The sequence below is a fragment of the Neolamprologus brichardi genome, chromosome 6 (assembly GCF_056152115.1).
Source record: "Neolamprologus brichardi isolate AB-2024 chromosome 6, ASM5615211v1, whole genome shotgun sequence".
NCBI lineage: Eukaryota > Metazoa > Chordata > Actinopteri > Cichliformes > Cichlidae > Neolamprologus > Neolamprologus brichardi.
Genome location: NC_142109.1, coordinates 1,175,257 through 1,199,583, shown reverse-complemented (window position 1 = coordinate 1,199,583; position 24,327 = coordinate 1,175,257). Strand labels below are relative to the sequence as shown.

Below are 24,327 nucleotides of genomic sequence, written 5' to 3'. Positions count from 1 at the left end.
CCTCAAAATTCTGTCAAATAAAAATTACGAACAGAATCGGTGACAAAGGGCAGCCCTGGCCAAGAATGAGTCCGACTTATTGCCAGCTATCCGGACCAAGCTCTTGCAACGGTTGTATAAGGATCGAATGGCCTGAAGCAATGGACCAGACACCCCATACTCCCGAAGCAGGAGTCTGAAGGACACGGTCTTCTCCCAGTCCACAAAACACACGTAGATTAGTTGGGCAAGTTCCCATGCACCCTCAAGTATCCTTGAGAGGGTAAAGAGGTGATCCTGTGCTCCATAACCAGGATGAAAACCGCATTGTTAATGCTGTATCAGAGGTTCGACTAACGGGTGGACTCTCCTTTCCAGCACCCTGGCATAGACTTTCCCAGAGAGGCTGAGGAGTGTGAGCCCCCTATAGTTCGAACACACCCTTTGGTCCCCGTTCTTAAAGATGGGAATCACCACCCTGGTCTGCCAATCCAGAGGAACCACCCCTGATCTACACACAACATTGTAGAGGCATGTCAACAAAGACAGCCCTACAACATCCAGAGCCTCCAGGATCTCAGGGCGGACCTCATCCACCCCAGGAGCTCTGCCACCAAGGAGTTGTTTAACTGCCCCAGTGACCTCGCCCCCGGAGATAGGCTAGTCGTCCCCCTCAGACTCTGCTTCCTCCACAGAAGACGTGCCAGTGGGATTAAGGAGGTCCTCAAAGTATTCCTTACAATGCCCGACTATGTTTTCAGTCAGAAGTCAGCAGCGCTCCACCCGCACTATACACATTGCAGGTGGAGCACTGCTTTCTCCTCCTGAGTCGTCTGATGGTTTGCCAGAATCTCTTCGAGGGAGTCCGAAAGTGTTTTTCCATGGCCTCTCTGAACTCCTCCCACCTCTGAGTTTTTGCTTCAGCCACTGCCCGCGAGAATAGAATAACAAATGAACTGAACATGACGCAGGAACACAGGAAAACTAAGAACGCTGGGTCAAATGACCCAGAATCTTGACACATACAAGGCCTTGAATAATCAGGCCCCATCTCATCTTAATGACCTTATAGTACCATATCACCCGATTAGAGCACTACGCTCTCGCACTGCAGGCTTACTTGTTGTACCCAGAGTATTTAAAAGTATGGCAGGCAGAGCCTTCAGTTTTCAGGCCCCTCTTCTGTGAAAGCAGCTTCCAGTTTGGATTCGGGAGACAGACACTATCTCTACTTTCAAGATTAGGCTTAAAACTTTTATTTTTGCTAAACGTATAGTTAGGGCTGAATCAAGTGACCCTGAATTCCCCCTTAGTTACTCAGCAATTGACTGCTGAGTAACTAAGGCTGCTGGGGGCTTATTATTATGCACTAGTATTTTATTGTCATTCACCTTTTTCACTCACTATGTGTTTATATACATTGTTGTCAATCTTGGCTTATCCCGACCATCCTCTGCACCAACACTGGATAGGCAGTAGAGCATGGCTAAAATGATTCAATTCTTCATTAGTATTTACTGTGTTTTGTGTCCAGTTGGATCCAGGGCTGCAGATCAGATGATGAAGAGAAACCAGGTGAAAGCCTCTTTGGAGAGATGTCTGGAGAATGGGGTGAGAGACTTTTACTGTGATTTTGATGAAAATAAATCAGTGTGTTTTGCCTTGGCTTACATTTTTATTACCGACTAACATGAATCCCTTCAAACACATTCATAGATATTGCATTGTGAATTTCTGTGATCAGCAGTCCCCAAACTTTTTTGTGCCACGGACCGGTTTATGTCCAACAATATTTTCATGGACCGGCCTTTAAGGTGTCGCGGATAAATGCAACAGAATAAAACCAGTACCCATACTAAAAAAAAAGAAGATTTATTCATAACACACGGGAAAGACCCAGAGAAACCAAATTAACGATAAAAACGATAAAAAGAATAATGCTAAAAACCGACAAAAACCCTGAAACCATGAATTTCACATCCAAGCCTGAACTCTCGCGGCCCGGTACCAAACGACTCATGGACGGGTACCGGTCCATGAGTCGGGGTTGGGGACCGCTGCCGTAAATGACTGTGTAATGTGTCTTTTAGTATTTCTGTCTGTGTGAAAGTGAACTCTGACTGTATCTGCGTTACAGGTTTCAGCTCCTTGTCTGGACATGACGCTGAATGAGCTGCACGACCTGGCAACCCGACAGCAGCAGCAGATCAGTGCTCAGCAGCAGCTGCTGGCCTCCAAGGTAAAACACACCATACACAACTATTACTACTGTTACTACTACTGGTGTTACCACTTATATTGATGCTGATACTATTTTAAATGCAGTTCACAATAACCTCTTGCAGTTGCCTATGGATGCTTATTAACTACTTGTACTCTGTTTGCCCTCTGGACTAGTGGACCAAACAGAGCTCTGTGCAAACAGAGACTAATGTTCATACTAAAGTGATGTACATGATTCGACTGTGACTACACAAGCCTTCTATTACTCATATGAATGGCTGGATATATTTTACAAGATGTACTGTAAATGTTTCACGTCTTCCAGTTAAAGTATATCAGGAAGAAATCTGTGTAGCTGTTTAGCATGATATGATATGATAAAGACCTGAAAAGCATTGTGTTTTGCAGGAGCAGCAGCTACGGTTCCTGAAACTGCAGGATCACCAGCAGCAGCAACAGGAGGCGTCAGAGCAGGAGCGGCTGTGGCAGCTCAGGGAGAATGCGCATAACCAGGAGGCCAAACTGCGACGAGTCCGGGCCCTAAAGGGTCAGGTGGAACAGAAACGCCTGAGTAATAGCAAACTAGGTCAGTGAGCCATGCGACTGCATAGGCTTTGTAACACTTTGCAGAGCTTCTTTATTCTTATCCAAAACCTTTGAACTGTTTTATGTGTCACATATTCCTGTGTCACATATTCCTGTGTCACATATTCCTGTGTCACATATTCCTGTGTCACATATTCCTGGGCCTAATTGTATAAAATCAATATGAAACACTAATGCACCGACAAGTTTGGCACATTAATTTGGGGCATGTTTGCCCCATGGGAAAAACATTAGAAAACTATTTAAGAATGTTTTTGTTTCATAAATAGTCTAATTTTTGTATTTTTTTAAATAAACTTGGGATTTTTTTAAACGGGAGCTAATATTCTCATATCCAACTATATATTTCTGTTCATTGACTATCAGAAAAAGAAGAGGTACTGGCGCCCCACTCTTCATTTTCAATCTCAAACTCGTGGTGTAAGTCAACTTTCTTTTGACTGGCTACCCTTCTTAAACAAAAGGTTTACATGCAGCTGGTGTTACGTATAAGAAGAGGCTCTAAATAAAATTCAACCGTCCACATTGTTATTCAATTCAATTTTCTTTTACATAGTGCCAAATCACAACAACACCTCAAGGCACTTTATATTGTAAGGTAGACCCAACAAAAATACATGCAGAGAAAAACTCCCTATGAGCAAGCACTTTGGCAACGGGGGGGGGGGGGGGGGGGGGGGGGGGGGGGGGGGTCAGTATGTGACCCTATAAATTACTTCCCTAAACCTGCTGGTCTGTAAGTCCAGCAGTTCATCTAAACAAAAGGCACTTATACTAAAACTGACATAGCCACGTTTATCCTACCATAAAACAATAAGAGAAGGTGTGCCCTCTCCCATGCTCCCAGGATGTGGGTGTGAATGCCAGAACACTCTGGAATGCACACAAAGTCTTTGCAGACTCCTATGGATCACACATCGTATCACTACACAATCGATTATACACCTCTAAGCATATATGGTTAAATATTGCTAAGCATAAATGACAATCAACAATATAAACCTGACATGAGGCAGGTTGCGCTGCATTTGTGACAGCTTCACTTGAAATGCCTTCACCGCATCACACATGTCCATGAACTGACAGATTTCCTTGCCGAGCTCAAAAACTCGATTGAGAACTTTTCCCCAACTCAGCCAGCGGACCTCTGTATGATGAGGAATGTCGGCGAACTCTGAATCTGTTTCCCACATAAAAGACTGAAATTGACGGTGATTTAAACCTTTAACTTGGTGATCATTACATGCTCCATTTTTAGGACTCTACCACACAGCCTTTCCTGGTGTGTGATGCAGTGATATGCTGTTAACTCACCGGTACATTTCTCCTCCTGCATCTTTACTCTCATCCTGCCGACTAGTCCAATTTTTTTACTGTTGTAAGTCCAACAAGTTTGTCCCAGGGCAGTTTCACGTCGTTACACTTTGACATGCGTTTTCAAAAATGTCTTTTCCTGTTGCTGTCCCGTGCATCGATTTAATGTCCAATATTTCCACTCCACGGATGAAGATGGCCAGCCGTGCAATGTCCATCATGTCTGTACTTCCACAGCAAGAGAGTATGCCCAGTACAAGGTTTTAAAAAAACCTATTCAAACTGAAAATGAGTGTAATGGTTATCTTTAAATAAGTAGTGCAGGGTACTGCGGGATGACACCAGGATCAGTTAAGGACTGCAATGATATGATTGTGTTGCAGTGGAGGAGATCGAGCAGATGACCAGCCTTTTCCATCAGAAGCAGACAGAGCTGCTCGTGGCTGTGGCGAGGGTAGAGGAGCTGAGCAACCAGCTGGAGGGGCTGAGGAGCAACAGTTTGGAGCCTTCTCTTCCTCTTCTTCCTCACCACCACAACATGTCCTCTACAGCTGAGCTGGAACGTCTCTACAAAGAACTGCAGGTGAGATGTTAGCGGAGAATTTCTCTTGCTAATATTAAATTATACTTTGCTGTTCTACAATTAAATTAAATGTTTGCCATATTTTCTGCTTTCTTTACAGTATGATATAAATATATATCAGATTTTTATAGCAACATTTGTCATTCAGCGTTCTTTGATGAATGTGAAAATCTCTTGACATTAATCAGCTACAGACATAAAATCATATTTCTACCTAATAGAGAGAGTGAAGATATCGGTGATACTGTTATGCCTTTACACAAATTACTTTGTATTGTGGAGGGAAATATATTTTCTGTTCCTGTTCTTGTTATGTAGCATTTGTAATCATAAAAAGGCAGTAAGAGTAAGAGGCAGGCGGGGCCATCTGCTGCGACCGGTTGGGGTGAGAGAAGGAAGACAGGATAAAGACATGCTGTGGAAGAGAGACAGAGGTTAATAACAGATATGATTCAATACAGAGAGGTCTATTAATACATAGTGAGTGAGAAAGGTGACTGGAAAGGAAAAACTCAATGCATCATGGGAATCCCCCGGCAGCCTACGTCTATTGCAGCATTCTATCAGAGATAGTGTCTGTCTCCCGAATCCAAACTGGAAGCTGGTTCCACAGAAGAGGGGCCTGAAAACTGAAGGCTCTCCCTCCCATTCTACTTTTAAATACTCTAGGAACAACAAGTAGGCCTGCAGAGCGGGAGCGAAGTGCTCTAATAGGGTGATATGGTACTACAAGGTCATTAAGATAAGATGGGGCCTGATTATTTAAGAGCTTGTATGTGAGGAGCAGGATTTTGAATTCAATTCTGGATTTAACAGGAAGCCAATGAAGGGAAGCCAAAACAGGAGAAATCTGCTCTCTCTTTCTAGTCCCTGTCAGGACTCTTGCTGCAGCATTTTGGATTAACTGAAGGCTTTTCAGTGAGTTTTTTGGACATCCTGATAATAATGAATTGCAGTCGTCCAGCCTGGAAATAATAAATGCATGAACTAGTTTTTCAGCATCACTCTGAGACAGGATATTTCTAACTTTAGAGATGTTGCGCATATGGAAGAACGCAGTCTTACATATTTGTGCTTTGAAGGACATTTCCTGGTCAAAAATGACTCCAAGGTTCCTCACAGTGTTACTGGAGGCCAAGGTAATGCCATCCAGAGTAAGAATCTGGTTAGATAACATATTTCTAAGATTTTCAGGGCCGAGTACAATAACCTCAGTTTGATCTGAATTAAGAAGCAGAAAGTTATCGGCCATCCAAGTCTTTATGTCTTTAAGACATTACTGCACTCTTATCCTGTCTGTAGTGCTGTGCAGTATATTTTGGTATCGATCCAATACCAATACTTTTAACATATATAGGCAACTTATGTTGGGGAGAGAAGTGTAAGACGGGAGGTTCCCAAAGTGTGTGTGTGTGTGTGTGTGGGGGGGGGCATGGTATGAGAAGAGAGAAAAAAAAAAGAGCGTTTGGACACTGCTAGCATAATGGACAGGTTTTTGGCGGGGATTCCACACGTACGCAAAGCAGGGTATGAAGCATCGCCAAATATGTTTCCAAACCAACTGCCTTCCAAGCAAAGACTAGAAAATATGGTGAAGCATATCTTCCCTTTGGCTTCACCTGCATAAGGCCAAGGTAGGTCTACCCTGCAGAATTGGTTTTCCCTGCGTCGCACTGGGCTCTCCAAATCACGGACAAACAGTATCCCACATTCTTGATGTTTAGTTCACAAACACTTCTTATAATGACCAACTATATGGGCTGAAATTGTGGTCATAAATATTTTGTACTTGTAAATCAGGATTTGTATGTGTAAAATGAATTTGTGTGTGTGTAAAAAAAGATTTGTGTGTGGACAAAAAATACACGTGAAACTCTGCACTCAAGTTTCAAGTTACAAGAATGAATTTTGACCCTATTTTTTGTCCTTTCATCTGATTGGCCAATGTCATGTCAGTCACAAATTTAACTATCCAATCAGAGAACAGATGGGTTTGGCTATTGGAGGGGTGCTTTATGGAGCTTCAGGTCCTTGAAGGGAATAAATGCCCTTTTACATGCCAGCCCAGCGTCACCACGAAAGAAAACAGTCTGTGGTCGTCTGAGTTTGTGCTTAATACAGGGACCTCCAGAGTCTTTTCAACAGCGCTGCAGACATCGGGGTGGGGAGGGGGGGTAGTGTTGTGGAAATGACAGTCTTCACTAGTGGGGATAGTTACAAAGCATTCTTCGTTATGAATTAGCATACATGTTTTTACTGAACATTTGAAGGACCAGCAAAAAAAAAAAAACTCTTGTAGAGGAAATAAAGCCAGAGATAGAAACGACAAGCAGCAGGTGCATCTAGCACAGGTAGAGCTGCTGCAAAAACCCACAGAGCTCAACAGCCAGCGCAGCAAATTCTGGATCCTTGGCCTTTAGTTAGCATTAGCAGCACATGATGTGAAAGGACCTTTATGCTGCGCACTGTGACTCACAGCAATGCTCCCAGATCAGCACTAACTTTGTGTTAAACTAATCCTAAAGTGGCATAAACTCTCGAGCGTCTCACACTTATGTTTAATCAGTTTTCTGTTTGACGTTTATTCAGCTGAGGGATTAATAAAGTTAAATTTAATTTAATCTAATCTAATAACTTTAATCTCAGCCAAACCGATTTACTCACGAACAAATAAAACACTGAAAAAAGCCCAACAATAACATTTTTAAGTTATCAAAGTGACTTATATATCATGTTTAACCCGAGTAGTGAAAGACCGCGTCGATCGGCTCAGATATTTGAAGTTTACACAGCTACATTCTCACCTGAAAATATGTTAAAAGTTTTTTTTGTGACCCAGAAAGAGAAATAAGAGTGATATTAAAAGTAAGTCGCTGCCGCCATTGTTGGAAAATGGAATTGGCTGGGCCGCTATGAATTCTGCGATATGGTTTTTCAATTTTGTTGTCCGGGTGGAAAATGGGGAGAATGGTGGCTCCGGGATTCTCCCGGAAAAATCGGGAGGGTTGGCATGTATGGTTGTGGCAACATCACTAACCTTGTCAAACACCTCAGAGTAAATCATATCACAGAATATGACGAGCTTATGTTGAGGCGAACTGAAGAGGAGGAGAGGGACAGGTGCTGCTAGAGCGAGACAGACGTCTCTCACGGAGTCCTTTAATGCTGCAGGCAAGGTGTTCAAATAGCCGCAACTTCAGTTGTTATATTTCTATGTGATGAACTCTGCATTATTAAGTGATAAGAACAAGTAATCTGATGTCCTGTAATCATTATGACGCTATAATTTGAGATACAATAAATAAAATAAGTTTTTGTACAAAGTATCGGATCAGTATCGTCGATACCATCCTGAATATTACTTGGTATCGGATCGGAAAGGAAATCAGTGGTTTTGCACATCACAAGTTAGGGGACCTAGCTTCTCTCAGATATTAATACAGCGATCCTCCAGCTTCAAACTGTATTACCCTTCAAGGACCTGCAGTTCAAAAAAGCTCCCCTCCGACAGCCAAACCCAGGTGTGGATGTAGCGTAAAAGAGTTAGTAGTGTATTTTATTACTACCTGTAATTTATTGCAGGTTACTTGTATTTGTTTAATTGTTTACTAAATGTAAACTAAATGAACATTTTCTTATAAAACAAAGGGGGGCCTAGCAAAAAAAGTTTGGGAACCACTGATAGAGGGAGTGATTTGATATCCGGCTGTACATACCTCTATCTCACACTGTTAGTGCTTCCAGCTACAGTTGCTGGGAGGTTAAATCTAGTGTCTAATAAATTATTCTAGACAATATTTTTTCTGTTGGTTTTCAATCATACTTTGATTTCTCACCCCCCCCTTCCTTTCCAAACAGCTAAGAAACAAGCTGAATCAGGACCAGAGTGCCAGGCTGCAGCAGCAGAGAGATAGCTTGAACAAAAGGAACTTGGAAGTAGCTGCGATGGACCGTCGGTTGGTTGAACTCCGGGAACGGCTCTGGAAGAAAAAGGCTGCTTTGCAGCAGAATGAGAACCAGCCAGTGAGTTTACACAGGAAACAAATATCAGCAAAAGTAGATTTTTACAATTTCATACAAGTTTTTTTTGTTTGTTTTTTGTACAAAACATTTATTTTTGCTTTGTTGTTTGCTTAACATACAAGTACTGATCGAAAAGGCTGCAGCAGTCAAACATTTCTGCTCCCTCCAGGTGGCTTCAGACTGCACAGCCCCACAATATAGCATGGGCTCCAGAGTGGCAGCGGTGGGGCCGTACATCCAGTCATCCTCCACATCAAGCTCTCAGGGGCCACCTGTGCCGGTCCGCCAGGAGATTCTGGTGAAGCCAGCATACCCAGATGGCACTGTCACCCTGCCCAAGGCTGATTCGTCACTGAAGCCACCTCCTAGGCCTGTCAAACCAGCCTCAGGTACATGTTTCCGTGATGTAAGAAATATATTTTTCTGTTTTGAGTCCTAGCATGCTAAAACACTATTTGAGTCTGTACCAAAACTCTACTTGATGTAGTTATCTCTGCCTCACAGGTTTCAACACCTTAAAAACAAGCAAGATCTTTGACTGGGAAAGCTCATTTTCCGAATCCAGTAGGGGCTACGAGCACGCCTCCACGCTGCCTCGCATGTCGAGTCTAAGCTGCCGCAACTCAGGTCAGTTAGGTCCTGTTTCTGTTTTACCTTTTGCAGAAAGAGGATTTAAACTTTCTATGCCTTTACAATCATTTGTTACTACATTTCTAATCTGACACATAAACGTTCAGGCATCTGATTCATTGAGACATTCACTGAAAACCTAATTTAAGGATGGTCTATCCATGCATTCATAGAATACCATGTACAAATGACAGGCTAATCAACCTGAGAATAGAAGGAATGATAGAAAATTGTTTAAACAAAGTCCCACCGATGTTAGAGTTACTTTCTCTTTTCTAGGTGGTGAGACCGCCATAGACAAGAGCTACTCTGGGTCCGACATTCCTCCTCCCATCCCCTCACGATCGAATCGTTCCACAGAGAACCTGCTCAGGGACAATCAGGTATCAGTGGGACATCTCAACATTAATGCCTTTTCATTTTCAGAAAAGACTAACCTGGGATAGCGTTAATGTAATGAGTCAACAGCTGCCTTGCTAGATCAGTTAAAATCTACCTAATGGTGGATGATGCAGCTGTTGTCTTTAAAGTTAACAACACACAATAATTTCAAAATAAAAACTTTCTGAACTAAACTCAAACACTTCACCAGCAGGTTTCACTAAACAAGAAGAACAGTAAGAATAAGCAATAAGCAAAATCAGTAATTGAATAAGTTGGTAACACGTGTCTCGTTACCACACACTGATTAAGCTGATGAATACAAGGATCCTGACCAATGTTCCCTCTAAGCTGCGTAATTGCGCATTGCTGGCACAGTCTCTGCGCACAGAAATTCTGCATTGCGCACAAAAATAATCTAACCTGAATTGAAATTAAAATTAATACTTTAACAATTCTGTTTTGCAGTGTTAGTCAGTAAGTGACTGGCTGCTCCCGTATGGGAACGATGCCACCTTATCCCATAGTCCAGCCAATAATGCGTATATACGCAGCTTAATCAACGTCGTTGACAGGCTATGACAGCGTCCTTATGTGCTGACACCGGTGTTTTAGCGAGCAAAGCGGCGTGGCTGATGTGGAGTGAAGCCACGTTAATGATAACGTGTACAACCACTGGAGATGTGAGCAGGACAGACGGAAAAAGTGTGGACTTTATACCAGTTTTTAAATGTTGATCGGCCACGTAAAACCAGAGTTATGATAAAAATATCTGCAATGTTTGGTTTTCTTCCTGAATACTGTCGTTGTTTATATTTACTGCGGGAAGAAACGGTAAAAACGGCGTCTTATAAGGAAAACCTCGAAAGCCTGTGAGCAAAAACAAACCCCACCCCCCTCTGCCTTTCCTATTCGTCCAATCAAATTCATCGAACAATCAAAAAATGATATGGCAACGTGGCATCTAGTTGTTAAGAAATGGGGGAAGTTTTAGGAGTGACGGCGTGTTTTGAGTTGTGAGAGATTTGCGACGTTTAGCGCAAATCTTGTGTAGTTAGTGTGTAGTGTAGTCAATAGTTTTGTTGTGTGTGTCAGAACAATGAGGCGACTGCTGAATGTTACAGGTGTTACAGCAGTGATACATCTGCTGTTGTCAGGCCTGCAGGTATCAGGCTGTTGTTCTCCTTTATCTCATAATGGACAGAAATTATTTTTTAGAGTGAAACAAATAATTTGTGTGGCATCAGATTTGATGCAGAACAGCTGATTGTTCTGTAAATAGTTTGAAATGTTTATTTAAAAACACCTTTGCTGCATTTAAAAAAAAAAAAGCTGCAAAAAACTTTGTTGTTTGCATAACTCAGTTACTTTTTTGAAGAAGTAACTATTAGGGGTGCAACGATACTCGTATCGATATCGAACCGTTCGATACAGTGCTTTCGGTTCGGTACGCATATGTATCGAACGATACAACATTTTTAATTTATTTTATCAACTTTCCTTCTGACGATGCTGTCTGTGTTGAGCGCTCAGTGGATCTGCGCTCGACAGTGCAGCCTAGGCGGAGTAGTCGAACACAGATTCACTGAGCGCAGGGCAAGCTAGCTAGACAGAAGTTAAGCTCGTTGCAACATGGCAGATTGAACCTCCCCCACCCTCATTCAGATCTGGCGTTTGGAACTATTTTGGTTTTCATGTGAGGTATGACCCTGAAGGTAAGCGTGTCATGGACAAAAGTAAAACAGTATGTTGGATGTGCCAGCAATGCTCAATTGGTGGGAACTAGTGTGTTAGCGCAGTTAGCTCGTTAATGTGTTGACGTCTTCCAGCCCCACTCATGAGGCGATCCGCGGTAGCTTGTTAACGGAGATTTGCCGTGTTGTGACCTTAACGTCATTTCAGATTAACGCTGACAGCACTAGTGGGAACACAACCAATATGACTGCACATTTACTCCGACATCATCCTAGTGCAAAGACAAGTGGAAGCAGACAAAAACAAGCAGGCATGCTACAAACTTTACCCGAGTCATTTAGACAGCCGTTAGCACATGATTCTCCTTATGGGGACCTGATATGTTTAATATGCTGCTGAGAATATAGCCCAGAAGAAGCGTATAGTATAGCTTTTATTTTGGAAAGAGACATTTCTCCATAATAAACTCTCTTTTCCAAAGATGAGTGATTCCTCAATCAGATACAGGGCTCGCAAAATCGCTAGCCCCACGTCCTGGGGCTTTTTTCCAGTCGGGCTACCAAAATCTATCTCTGCCCTGCCCGTCGGCCTATCGTAGGAAGGAAAAATATATGTCAATGCTTTTGCATTCTTTCGGAAATGTAGCTGGGTAATTATGTCATTGGCATCGGCCACTGTCAATATGTGACATACTGAAATCGCGTTTGAATTTGCGCTTGTTTTTTGCTTTCACTTTGCAATCGCGTGAACTGTGTATAGAGAGCGACAGTACTGATTGGTGAGTGATGATAATTTGCGCACCAATTCCTCTGACATCGTCTTATCAATCGTTAGCTTACTATGCAAACATGACAAGTGAAATCTCCTGCAGCTTAAACATGTGAGAGGTTGATCGCGCAGAGAATCGCTGAGCGTTATGTTAGTGCGTGTGTAAAAGCAGCAGGATATATATTTTAGTTCTGCTGAGCCAAATAAGACAGGTCAGGGTGAAGAAGTGACAAAACGGAAAGGTTATGACAAATCAGACTATAAGGCAAAAAGAAAGTGCAGCTTTATGGTTTCATGGACAAAAGAATTTCTGTGGCTGCAATATGACGAGCTAAATAACCAGGGCTGCACATAAGTGGTCCGCAGGTGCGCATTCGCTGTCAAAATAAAAACCCGCACAAGATAAGAAGTTGCAACGCGTTTGCGTACATAAGATTTTAAGGAAGAGGACAGACATTTGTTTAGAACTTTTAAAGATGTCGAAGAAGCTCCTTTAAACAATTACTGTGATGTTCCTCCACCTCCAAAGAAATGTCAGAAGGAGTCCGAACCACAAAAGAAGCACGTATTCTCGGAAAAGTGTTTGCAGGAGGTGAGCTGGCTTCAAACAAATGATGAACGCACAGAGATGTGGTGCAGAATGTGCCGTGAAAATTTAATAAATGACAAATTAATAAAAAGGCATGAACATTTTTTTTGTATCGAAAAAATATCGAACCGTGACACCAAAGTATCGAACCGAACCGAACCGTGAATTTTGTTGTATCGTTGCACCCCTAGTAACTATATAATTAATTGCCCAACATTGGTCATTATATGCTGTATTTTGCAGACAGAGCGGTACAGACTCTCTCCCAGACCACAGACTCAGACTCATCATACAAGTCAGAGCTTTATATTAAAAAAAAAAAAAAAAAGTTGTGTTTTGAAATTGGAGTTCAAGTTATTTTTACTTCCAATAGTGTTAACATACTACACAGGTCATGAACAAGATTTTTTTTTAATTTTCATTGTAAGTGGGCTAAAGCACTTAATTAAAAGTAGTCTAACATAAATGCTGTAATTTGATTATTTTAATAAACATGTAACTTGGATGGATTCGATGCTGGCGTGACCACAGTGCACACGTCTGCTGTTGCTCACAGTGGTCCAAGTGTTCGCTCAGAAACATGAAAAATTAGAGGGAACATTGATCCTGACTAATAAATGAGATGCTGTTAAATCTTTGCAAAACTAATTCATATATGGACAACATATGTGCAGAACAGAAATATATACATAGTTGCACTTACACATACGTTTTCACGTTGAGATATGATAAAAAAACAAAAAACAAATTAAAGCTCTGGTGTAAGGTTGAATATGAATATATATGAATATTTATATATGAATATATAAAAGTCAAACTCAAACTGGTTAATAGCTGCTGAGCACTTTTACATTTCAGCTCATTTTGATATTTGATTTATTGCTTCATTTTCTGTATCTTGCAGTTATATCATTGTGTTTCCACGTTTGCTATATTTTACTTTCAGCTCTCATCCAAAAGTCTTTCCAAGTTGACACCACCACCTCCAGTTCCCAGCAAGCCCAAACCATTCCGATCTTCTGGCCTGTCAGCCTTCTCCAAAGCCCCCTATAACACTGGCACCTTCCCTGGTAAGGTGAAGCCAGTCGGGGCCCCCCTCAGGGCTCCAGGAATCCTATCCAGTCATAGCAACACCCTCCCTTTGCCCAACAAGCAGGAGAGTCCTCCAGCTGCTGCTGTGCGACCTTACACCCCAGAACTCTCTGATTGTCCCCCACCTGTGCTTCAGAAACCTCAGACCCTGGCGGCTTCCTCAATCTACTCGATGTACACCCAGCAGGCTACACTGGGGAAGGGATACCAACATAGTGGCCAAGGAACACTGCCTCGGAGCCAGCCCCGAGGTAATCCACTGATACGGTTGCCCGTGTACTAGAATACTCTTCCTGTTAAGATAGGGCTGCACAATTATGGCCAAAGTGATTTTTCTGATTATTTAATCAGTGTAAGATTGTCCTTGGAAGCACTGGTCCTCCTCATTCACCAACATGTAGTATATGTCTTAGTAGAAAAATATGAATTTAAAAAATTTCACCAAAACACCAAAATTCAGTCAACAGGGGAGAGGCTTTTGCATCTTTGCAGAAAAATAAGGTGTGTGCGACAAACTTGCCAACAGGGGGTACAGCATCACTTCCTGTTCCTGTTACAGCACACAGTGGTGTTTTCTGTAGCTTATTTCGAGCTGTGTAATCCTTAAATTCTTTATCCAAAGCACACTTTCTGTTGAATAACCCGCTAATTATATTCAAAGTATTCATTCATCTTTAGGGACTCACTACCTTAGCTTAGCTCGTAGCCGACTGACTAGTACCTTGGCCTCTTCACTCTTCACACCACCAAACTGTGTCTCTAATAATTCCCCCCCCCCCACAAAAAAAGCACGACTATCGAGAGTTGGGATCAGGAAGCAGAGTCGCAGTCTCTCCACAGTTTCTCTCCCCCTGTTATCCCCCAAAACCCCATCCCCTTAGAGACTGTGTCTGCTCCCAAAACAAAAAAAAACAAACCAAAAATCAGCAAAATAATGACTTAAACATAAAAAAATCACAACAAAAGAAAAACATAGTATCCACAAATGCACCAAAGAGTAAAATAGTGTCCCTGTTAGTAATTGATCTACAAATTCCTCGACCTTACAGAAACCTGGTTACAGGATGATTTTGTTAGTTTAAATGATTCAACAGCCATGAGTTATACCAACTGTCCAAAACCTCGAAGCACAGGCTGAGGACGGGGCGTGACAGCAATCTTCCTCTCCAGCTTATTAATCAACCAAAGATACAGGCAGAGTTGTCATTTATTTGAAATTACAGCCACACAAACATTTGTTATTGTTCACTTCATAGTTTCTGGCTGTTTTCTCAGAATTTTTATCTGATTTAGTGCTCAGCTCGGATAGGATAATTATTGTAGGTGATTTTATCATCCATGCATTTAATCCGTTGTATTCAAAACGAAAAAATAACCACTTTAATCATACACTAGATCTTGTTGTGACATATGGGATGGAAACTGAACAGTTAACAGTATTTCCTGAAAACCCTGTTTTGTCTGATCATTTCCTGATAACATTTCAATTTACAATAATGGATTACACAGCAGTGAGGAATAGATTTCATCACAGCAGATGTCTTTCTGAAAGTGTACAAGGGGATGAATTATATCCTTAATTTAAGGATATAATTCATCCCGTTGTCTTCTTCAATGTCATGTGCCAACACAGTGCAAAACAGCAGTAAAACATTACTCATAACAATCTCACAGATGTAACATCATGTACTTTCAGAACCACTCATATTTCAAGGTTCAAGGTTCTTTATTTGTCACATGCATAGTTATACAAGTATAACACACAGTGAAATGTAGCCTGACACGCTCCTCGACATGTGCAAAAATGGGGGGGGGGAGGAGTGGAAGAACATTATATATATATATATATATAGAGTATATACATTGGGTGAATGTGCAGTAGTAGCAGCAAGCAGGTGAATTCTGTACATTAATATGAATAGACATCTGACTATTTTACAGAATAGACAATATAATCATATTTAAAATTAAAGGAATTCCTGTCTCAGTCAATTATAGATGATGTGAGAGGGCGGGTGTGTGTGTTTAGGGCCTGGATGGCTTGGGGATAGAAGCTCCTCTTGAGTCTCTCTGTCCTTATTTTGTCTCTTTTTCTCCAATTGATCTTCCCGAGTTAACTTCGATAATTACTTTATAAAAAACCATCAGTGGTCCTTTAGACACCATTTCTACAAAACTGCTCACAGAAATCCCGTCATTACACTGAGGACACTGAGGTGAGACCAGGCATGAACAGGACCAGATACCAGACAACCTGGGCTAGAAATACAGATAACTAAACTAGCAACGATTGACACAGAGAAAACTGGTGGTGGTCAGAAGGCCCGGTGGCGCGGTGTCTGGCAGCCTCGTCTCTGTCAGTGCGCCCCAGGGTGGCTGTGGCTACAGTGTAGCTGCCATCACCAGTGTGCGTGAATGTGTGGATGACTGAATGTAGTGTATAGCGCTTTGGGGTCCTTAGGGACTAGTAAAGCGCTATACAAATGCAGGCCATAAGCCTGTCTCCTAGAAGTAAAATACGGAGTATTTTACTCCATTATTATACCTGCATGATGGATGTAAATAAAACGTATAGCCCAGTACTTGATAGCTATCAGATCCCTCTGCATTTCCTCTCTGATGTTGTACTTGTTCAGACTATATTTTGGAAACTTCACCATGTGAGGTGAAGGGAACAGCTGTGACTGGTATTTACTGGCATGTTGTCAGGGACTGATTTAGATACCACTTGATTTCAGTATCAGTATTTAGGAAAAACAGGTACTTATCTATCAATAATGAAGTTTTTTGGGGGAGTTTTTTTTCCTCTCACCCCAAACAATAATCAAACATGTAATTTGTAATCTGTGCGTTTGTTTAATGGAGGTCAAATAGAGCTTGCTGTGAGAAATGTCTTGTGAATCCATGTATTTTCTTTCCTTTCTTAGTGTATGGAAAACCAGTCCTTCCAGCCAGCAGCAGGCAGCAATCAATCAGCTCAGAAAACTATTCCCTCAATTCTGAATTTTGTGCACCTGACGGAAGTGAAGCTGGCAACAGTTGCCCAGGTAACACTGAAGGTATCGGAGGAGAAACAGCGGAACACAGTATCCCTCGCCCGCTCAGCCCCACCAAGCTCCTCCCCTTCATATCAAACTCTCACAGGAACCCCAGCGATGCTGACCTGGATAATCTGCGTCGCCGGCTGCAACATGCACCCCGACCCCTGAAGAAACGCAACTCAATCACAGAGCCCGAAGGCCCAGCAGGACCCAACATTCAGAAACTGCTCTACCAGAAAACCACTCTGGCTGCTATGGAAACCATCCCCATGGAGACGGCTAATTCTGCAGGGATCCATATACAGCCTACAGTTCCTGAGGACAGGATGGGTGGCATAGATGGAGCAGCCAGGGTTCAGGAGGAAAGTGAAACTGAGTTGAAAGAGCCACTCCCTGAGAAAAGTTTGACCCCACCCCCGCTACCCCCTCGCTCACCCATCTCTGATCCTACTTCCTGCCACTGCGTGCTATCACCGCTGGAAGACAAGGACAAGGAGAAAGAGAAATGTCCATCAACCTTAGCTCACCAGGAACCGTTTCTAGAGGAGTTCCCTCCTTACCCACCCCCACCTTACCCCAGCTGCGGGGAGTTGGAGGAGGGAGATGATGCTGTTCCCCTGCAGCCACCAGAGGTTGCAGGACAGGTCACAGTTCTGCCGGTGAGTGAGGCGACTCAGATTTTGAGAGGTTATTAAAAATCCAGTTTGCCTAAAATACAAACACAATTTTTTTTTTCTAATTTATTGCAGTTCTGTTTTCTTCTTAGGGTAAGAAATCAATCCTCCATAAAGCTGGCAAAGAGCGAGCCAACCACAATTTGCGGGTCAAGTTCAACCCTTTGGCCCTGCTACTGGATTCATCTCTGGAGGGCGAATATGATCTTGTCCAGAGGGTGATCTATGATGTGAGTCACATAAAACAAATAGAATAAAATAGCCCATTATTATCATTGTGCATGTACCAAAAAATTGTGGGAGCTACACACTGCTATACTTATTTTATAGATCCACTAAAAAGATTTATACTTCCTTAATTGTTCTTCACCCCAGGGTATATGGTCAGTATGTTACTGTGTGTCTTTCAGGTGGATGACCCTAGTATGCCGAACGATGAGGGCATCACGGCTCTGCACAACGCCGTTTGTGCCGGCCACACCGAGATTGTCAAGTTTCTGGTTCAGTTTGGTGTCAATGTTAATGCTGCCGACAGCGACGGCTGGTGAGCCTAAGTAGGAAACAGTAGAAAACACGGGCAGTATAAAAGATGGACTTAGCCATGGTGACACCTCCGGACATAACTTCCGGATGTTATGTCTGTCTTTTATATTGTCTATGGTAGGAAGAGACCAGTCCTCATTAACTAACTACTCATTCTCCTTCTGTTTGTGTCTCCAGGACGCCGCTTCACTGTGCTGCCTCCTGTAACAACGTTCAGGTCTGTAAGTTCCTTGTCGAGTCCGGAGCAGCTGTATTTGCCACAACATATAGTGACATGCAGACAGCTGCTGACAAGTGCGAAGAGATGGAAGATGGCTATGCCCAGTGCTCCCAGTTCCTCTATGGTGAGACAAAACCTGTTAACATATTAACAAAAGGGGTTCAGGGAGATAAGCCTCATAGTTCATAACAAATTTGTTGGTTTCAAGGACAATTTCGCAAATCTTTCAAGGGGTTGAGCGTGTTCTGTAGCAACAAGAGATTTACTGAAGTATGACGGGTGTCTGTACAGGTTACAGGCCAGTTTGGAATTTGCTTAATTGTTCTTTAGGGCAGTGGTCCCCAATCCCCGGGCCTCGGGCCGGTCCGTGAGTCGTTTGGTACCGGGCTGCGAGATTTGAGGCTCAGGTGTGAAATGTATAGTTTTCAGGGTTTTTATCGGTTTTTAGCGTCATTTTGTTATTGTTGTTATTGTTAACTCGGTTTTCCTGGGTCTTTTCACGTGTGTTATGAACAGTGTTGGGGAGTAACGGAATACATGTACCGCAGTTACGTATTTAAAATACAAAATATGAGTAACTGTATTCCGTTACAGTTACCGTTTAAAAAGGTGTTATTAAACGGTAACGAAACGATCTGGAGAATTGCCAGGTCCTACGGCATACCGGAGATGTTCATTAGCCTCCTGAGAAACATCTACCACGAGTCAAGCTGCTGCTGATTTCGGACTCGTTCGAGATCAAGACGGGAGTCCGACAAGGCTCGGTTATATCGCCGTTTCTGTTTGTACTGGCTGTGGATTTCATCTTGCGGCATACCCTGCGGGACAGGGAGCATGGAGTCCATGGACACGACGGACGACAAATTGCAGATCTTGATTTTGCGGACGACATTGTGCAGCTCAGATCTACTCAACGCTCCATTTGTGATTTGACCACCATGCTGGAAAATGAAGCGTCAAAGATTGGCTTGCGGATCAGCGCTGCAAAAAGCAAAGTCATGCGGATCGGTTAGGCCAGAGCAAATACTCCGGTACTCGTTGGCCACCACCTGCTTGATGAAGTCAATCAGTTCACTTTTCTGGGCAGTGTGATAACACCGAACAGTGGCTCAGACAAGGACGTCGCCTGTCGGCTTGAAAAGGCAGCATCGGCCATGCACAACTTGAATCCAGTTAGGAGATCGACCGCCATCTCGATTTCATCCAAAGTCCATTTGTTCAATACGATACGACGGCAACGATTACCCGACGACTGAATGTTTTCCAACAGCACGGCCTCTGGCAGATTCTCAAAATTTCATATCGAGATATCATGTTACCAACGAGGAGGTCCTTCAGCACACTGCCTCACAACAGCTAGCAGACGTGGCATTGGAGCGACGATTTCGTTTTGCCATCACGTTCTCCGCCAACATCCAAAAGGATTACCGAAGATAGCCATGTCATGGAGACCTGTCACGGAGCTGCGGACGACCAAAACAGACGTGGAGACAGTCATTCATTGAGGGCCTGAAAGCGGTCGATCTTTCATGGGATGAGGCTGAAGATGTGGCTGCAAACCAAACTCATTGGCAAGCCCTTGTGGCCCAATGCGCCATCTGTCGAAAGAGGAACTAAGTCTAAGTAGAACAAGGAGCGGTCTACAGTGGAGCTATGGAGATATAGACTTTACTATTACACAAAATAGTAAGACAGATGTTGAAGTGGAGGATGCCATCCTGTACTCCTACATAGAGCCCACTCACACCTGGACAAGGGAAAAGCACGGTCAGGATTCTGTTTCTTGACTTTTCAAGTGCCTTTAATACCATCCGGCCCTGCCTGCTTCAGGAAAAACTAAACAGGATGCAGGTGGACTCCTGCCTGGTCGCTTGGATCTTAAACTACCTCACCAACAGACCACAGTACGACAGGCTGAAGGACATCACGTCTGACACTGTGGACAGCAGCACAGGAGCACCACAGGGAACTGTGCTGTCCCCTCTTCTCTTCACCCTGTACACCTCTGACTTCTGCTACAACTCTGAATTATGCCACATTCAGAAGTTTGCAGACAACACAGCCATCATGGGGTGTATCTGGGATGACCAGGAAGAGGAGTACAGGAGTCTGGTGAGGAACTTTGTCGCATGGAGTCACACACACCACCTGCAACTCAACACCTCAAAGACCAAGGAACTGGTTGTGGACTTCGGGAGGTCCAGAGCAGGTCCACTGCCTGTTCAGATAGAGGGAGAGGAGGTGGAGGTGGTCAACACATACAAGTACCTCAGGCTGTGGGTGGACAATAAACTGGACTGGTCATGCAACACAGAGCACCTGTATAAAAAAGGCCAAAGCCGACTGTACTTCCTCAGGAGGCTGAGGTCTTTTAACATCTGCAGGAAGCTCCTGAGGATGTTTTACCAGTTGGTGGTTGCAGGAGTACTTTTCTATGCTGTGGGGAGCAGCACAGCAAAGAAGGACTCATCCAGGCTGGAAAAACTAATCAGGAAGGCTGGCTCTGTGGTCGGCATGAAGCTGGACACTCTGGTGCCAGTGGCAAAGAAAAGGACACTAAAGAAACTGCTGGACATTATGGACAATGCTGGGCATCCTCTGCACACAACCATAAACAACCAGAGGAGCCTGTTCAGTGACAGGTTGCTTCTCCCAAAGACAAGAACCAACAGACTTAAAAACTCCTTTGTCCCACACGCCATCAGACTGTTTAACTCCTCTCTGGAGGGGAGAGGGAGGGGAGACAGGAGGACAAAGGAGAAGGGAGCAACTAAGCTGTAGTGCCTTTTCACTGTGCAATACTTAATATCCAACGGTGCAATAGACTCAAAATACTTGAAATGTGCAAATCCCTTGTATTCTTACTTGTATTTATTTTATTTATCCCTTGTGTATACTCTGTATTTATATATGTCTCTGTATTTATATATATGGTATATTTCTGCTCACTTCTGTCGGTGCTGTGCTATTGGAAACCGAATTTCCTGGAGGAACCCACCCAAGGGATTAATAAAGTTTTATCTAATCTAATCTAAAAGACAAAAGAGCGATCAAAGTTACACATTATAGTTCTAACAGAATTGCCACTCTGTAAGCATCTGCAAGGCTAACACAAAGAATCTAGGGCTGTCATGGTCTGGGTGTGTGGCTGTAAAATTCCATTGAAGGTCTGGACCTCCCTGGTATCCACCCATGGGCAGGGCCTACAGCCCCCCTCACCTGAAGCTGATTGAGGCAATCAGGTTGGAGATTTAAGCTGCTTGCTGACACTGCTTCCTCGCCAGTTTGTCAACTACCCTATGTTGGTAACCAGGCCTCACGCTTCATGTTCATGAATCTCAAGTGCTCTACTAACCTTGTAATCTCGTGTTCTAGTTACTCCAGGAAAACTCCATCATACTGAACCACTCATCTTGGAAATCTGGTTAACCCGCCAACTCTCGGAATCATCTCCTTGCCTCACCTGCCTGCCCTCCTGCCCTTACACCACCTCGGGAGCTTCACCACTCAGGACAGCTGCCACACACCACCTAACCCACCTGGACCGCACCACCTCTCCCTCAACACTTCCATCTCCCACCTGCACAGTAAGACGAAGATTTTCATAGCTTCCACTCTCTCCAGAACTCCTCATTGGCTACCGCTCTAACACTGCTCTCCTCTCTTCCAGTACTTACCTAATCACCAGCAGCTGCCGTTGCTTTCTTGGACCTGTCCCCTTGCTTGTCCCTCTCCCCTGGCCAAGACCCTCACGCCCCATATATCAAGCCTTAAATCAAGTACTAATGTGAACGTCATTTTGGTGTTAGTTAATAAACCTTTGTTAAACCCTTTACTCTGCCTCCGCCTTGGGTTTCCTGCACGTGGGTTTGATTTTCGGTGGTCGGCCTTCGGCCGTTTTGTGACAAGGGCAATGATAAAGCTGGTTATGCTGACCGCAGCCCATCAGTCTGACCCTGACAGATAACCAAGGCAATGACGAGCCATCAAGCTTGCTTGATGGTCATATTTCTACGGTAGAATCACTCTGGCCATCACTTTAAGATCTGCTTGGGTTGGTTTTGAACAACGCTTTGTGTTGTTGGCTTTGTGTTCATATGTAAATACTGAAAGACAGACTCCTAATAATTATGTCATAGGTAATTATGTCAATTTTATGAAATAACACACAAGTAATGTAACCAGTAGTGTTACTTTTCTTGAGTAGTGACCCCAACAAAACTATAAAAACAAGTACACATTTGATATCACTATATTAAGTATTATGGAACAGTGCAATTACTCTAAGATTGCTGTCAGCAGGAAATAAGCAGAGATTAAACATTACATTTGTATTCACTCACTCGTCCAAATAAAAATGATTGAATTTAGGTGTTCATATTACTTCGATGGCCACAGATGTTTAAAATATCAAAAAAAGATCTAGGTGCTTCTGCAAACATTTGTGAAAGAATAGGTTTCTCTCATGAGCTCAGTGAATTCCAGCGTTCTACTATGATAGGATGTCACCTGTGCAACATGTTCAGTTGTGAAATGTCCTCGCTATTCAACAGACTGTTAGTTGTATTATAACAACAGCAGCTCAGCTATGAAGTGGTAGGCCACCTGGATCAGCAAATGCTGGGAATAGTATGTAGTAGTTATGTTCAACATATGATTTCATATGTTGAACATAACAAGCTAGGAGCATAGCATGCAGCTATGCAGCATAGGTTACCATGACAGTGTATCCCAGTAAGAGGTGAATAACCACTGAACAACACTGAAAACTCACTGGTAAACCTAAAATTACCTTGCTAGTTGTTGCTAATCTTGTTTTGTTCTCTCAAATGACTCTAGGTCTAATTTAATTAGTTAACTGACTGGTTTAATCTGATCAGTTTGGGTTACCAAAAGAAGGCAGCCGGTCTCTGAAGTGCAGTTTTGTTGTCATTCCTGAAAAAACACAGAAACAAAGCCAGAAAACTATGAATAAAAATGCTTCATAAAAGTGATATAATATTTTTGTTAAGGGCTGTGCATTAAAGCTGAATGACTGTATTTCTTTACAGTGGAGTTTAAGTTAAACAATCAAGGTGTGATTAAAGTGCAGACTTTTATCTTTAATTCAAGGGGTTTAAAAGAAATATTTTATTGACTATTCAGGCATTACAGCCATTTTTATCCACAGGCCCAGATTTTAAGAGCCTCTAATGCTGAATGAAAAACAGTTTCATAAGCAGTTTCAAGGCCTGTTCTCTTGTTGTTGCGTGAAAAATTAAGATAAAAGATCTAGACGTCACTTCAAGTGTTTCACTTGTATTTGCTATGTTTTTACTGGAACTTAATTAATACAAGTGAAGGAGGAACATGTCAGACTGACAAAATAAAATCACTAGTGTTTATGATGATGTGACTGGTGATACGAGTAGCAGAATGAACTCTGAAGTCTCTGAAGCTCTACTCTGTGCACTGATTCTGCAAAACGCTGCAAAACTGATCAGATGGGGATCTAGTTAGCCCAACGTCTTTTGACCCAATGAACATGGTGCACTGTTTATAGAATGGCTGCAATTCATGCAGAGTTCATGCAAAACTCCTTAAATTAAAGCTGTGCTTCAATCACATCTAGATTTTTTGATTTGGCAGTAGTACAAAATCAGAGATTGCACAAATATTTACGATGTAACTGAATTTGTAATGTGTCCTGCATGTAAAGTAGAATGCATGGGTGTGATGGGTTTGTATCAGTTCACGGAGTGTATTGTGTGTATACCAGTGTTTGGAAGGAGTTGTTCTATTGTTTCTTTATTTTCCACAGTCACACCTATAAAAAAAAACTTGGTTATCATTGTTAAGTCACAACTATAATTTCATTTTGGTATTTTTAGAATTTATCTCTATTGTGTGATTAATGAAAAGAGAAATCAGTTAATGTAAAAACTTGGCAGCAGATAGTGCCACCAGGGAGATGCCTATACAAAGAG

The 24,327-nt window shown here is 42.7% G+C and overlaps 1 protein-coding gene across 1 annotated transcript in view; it reads left to right on the top strand.

The window, feature by feature from the left end:
• Positions 1-18,680, top strand: part of LOC102778406 (apoptosis-stimulating of p53 protein 2-like) — a 33,568-nt gene extending 14,888 nt beyond the window's left edge. Inside the window, exons 4-17 of the mRNA XM_087842379.1 lie at positions 1,514-1,590; positions 2,117-2,218; positions 2,611-2,788; positions 4,506-4,705; positions 8,564-8,728; positions 8,898-9,117; positions 9,233-9,355; positions 9,638-9,741; positions 13,738-14,134; positions 16,811-17,583; positions 17,691-17,828; positions 18,009-18,142; positions 18,319-18,485; positions 18,613-18,680. Coding sequence (XP_087698505.1) covers positions 1,514-1,590; positions 2,117-2,218; positions 2,611-2,788; positions 4,506-4,705; positions 8,564-8,728; positions 8,898-9,117; positions 9,233-9,355; positions 9,638-9,741; positions 13,738-14,134; positions 16,811-17,583; positions 17,691-17,828; positions 18,009-18,142; positions 18,319-18,485; positions 18,613-18,680 — 2,846 coding nt within the window. The remainder of the gene's footprint in view (positions 1-1,513; positions 1,591-2,116; positions 2,219-2,610; positions 2,789-4,505; positions 4,706-8,563; positions 8,729-8,897; positions 9,118-9,232; positions 9,356-9,637; positions 9,742-13,737; positions 14,135-16,810; positions 17,584-17,690; positions 17,829-18,008; positions 18,143-18,318; positions 18,486-18,612) is intronic.
• Positions 18,681-24,327: the final 5,647 nt, after the last annotated feature.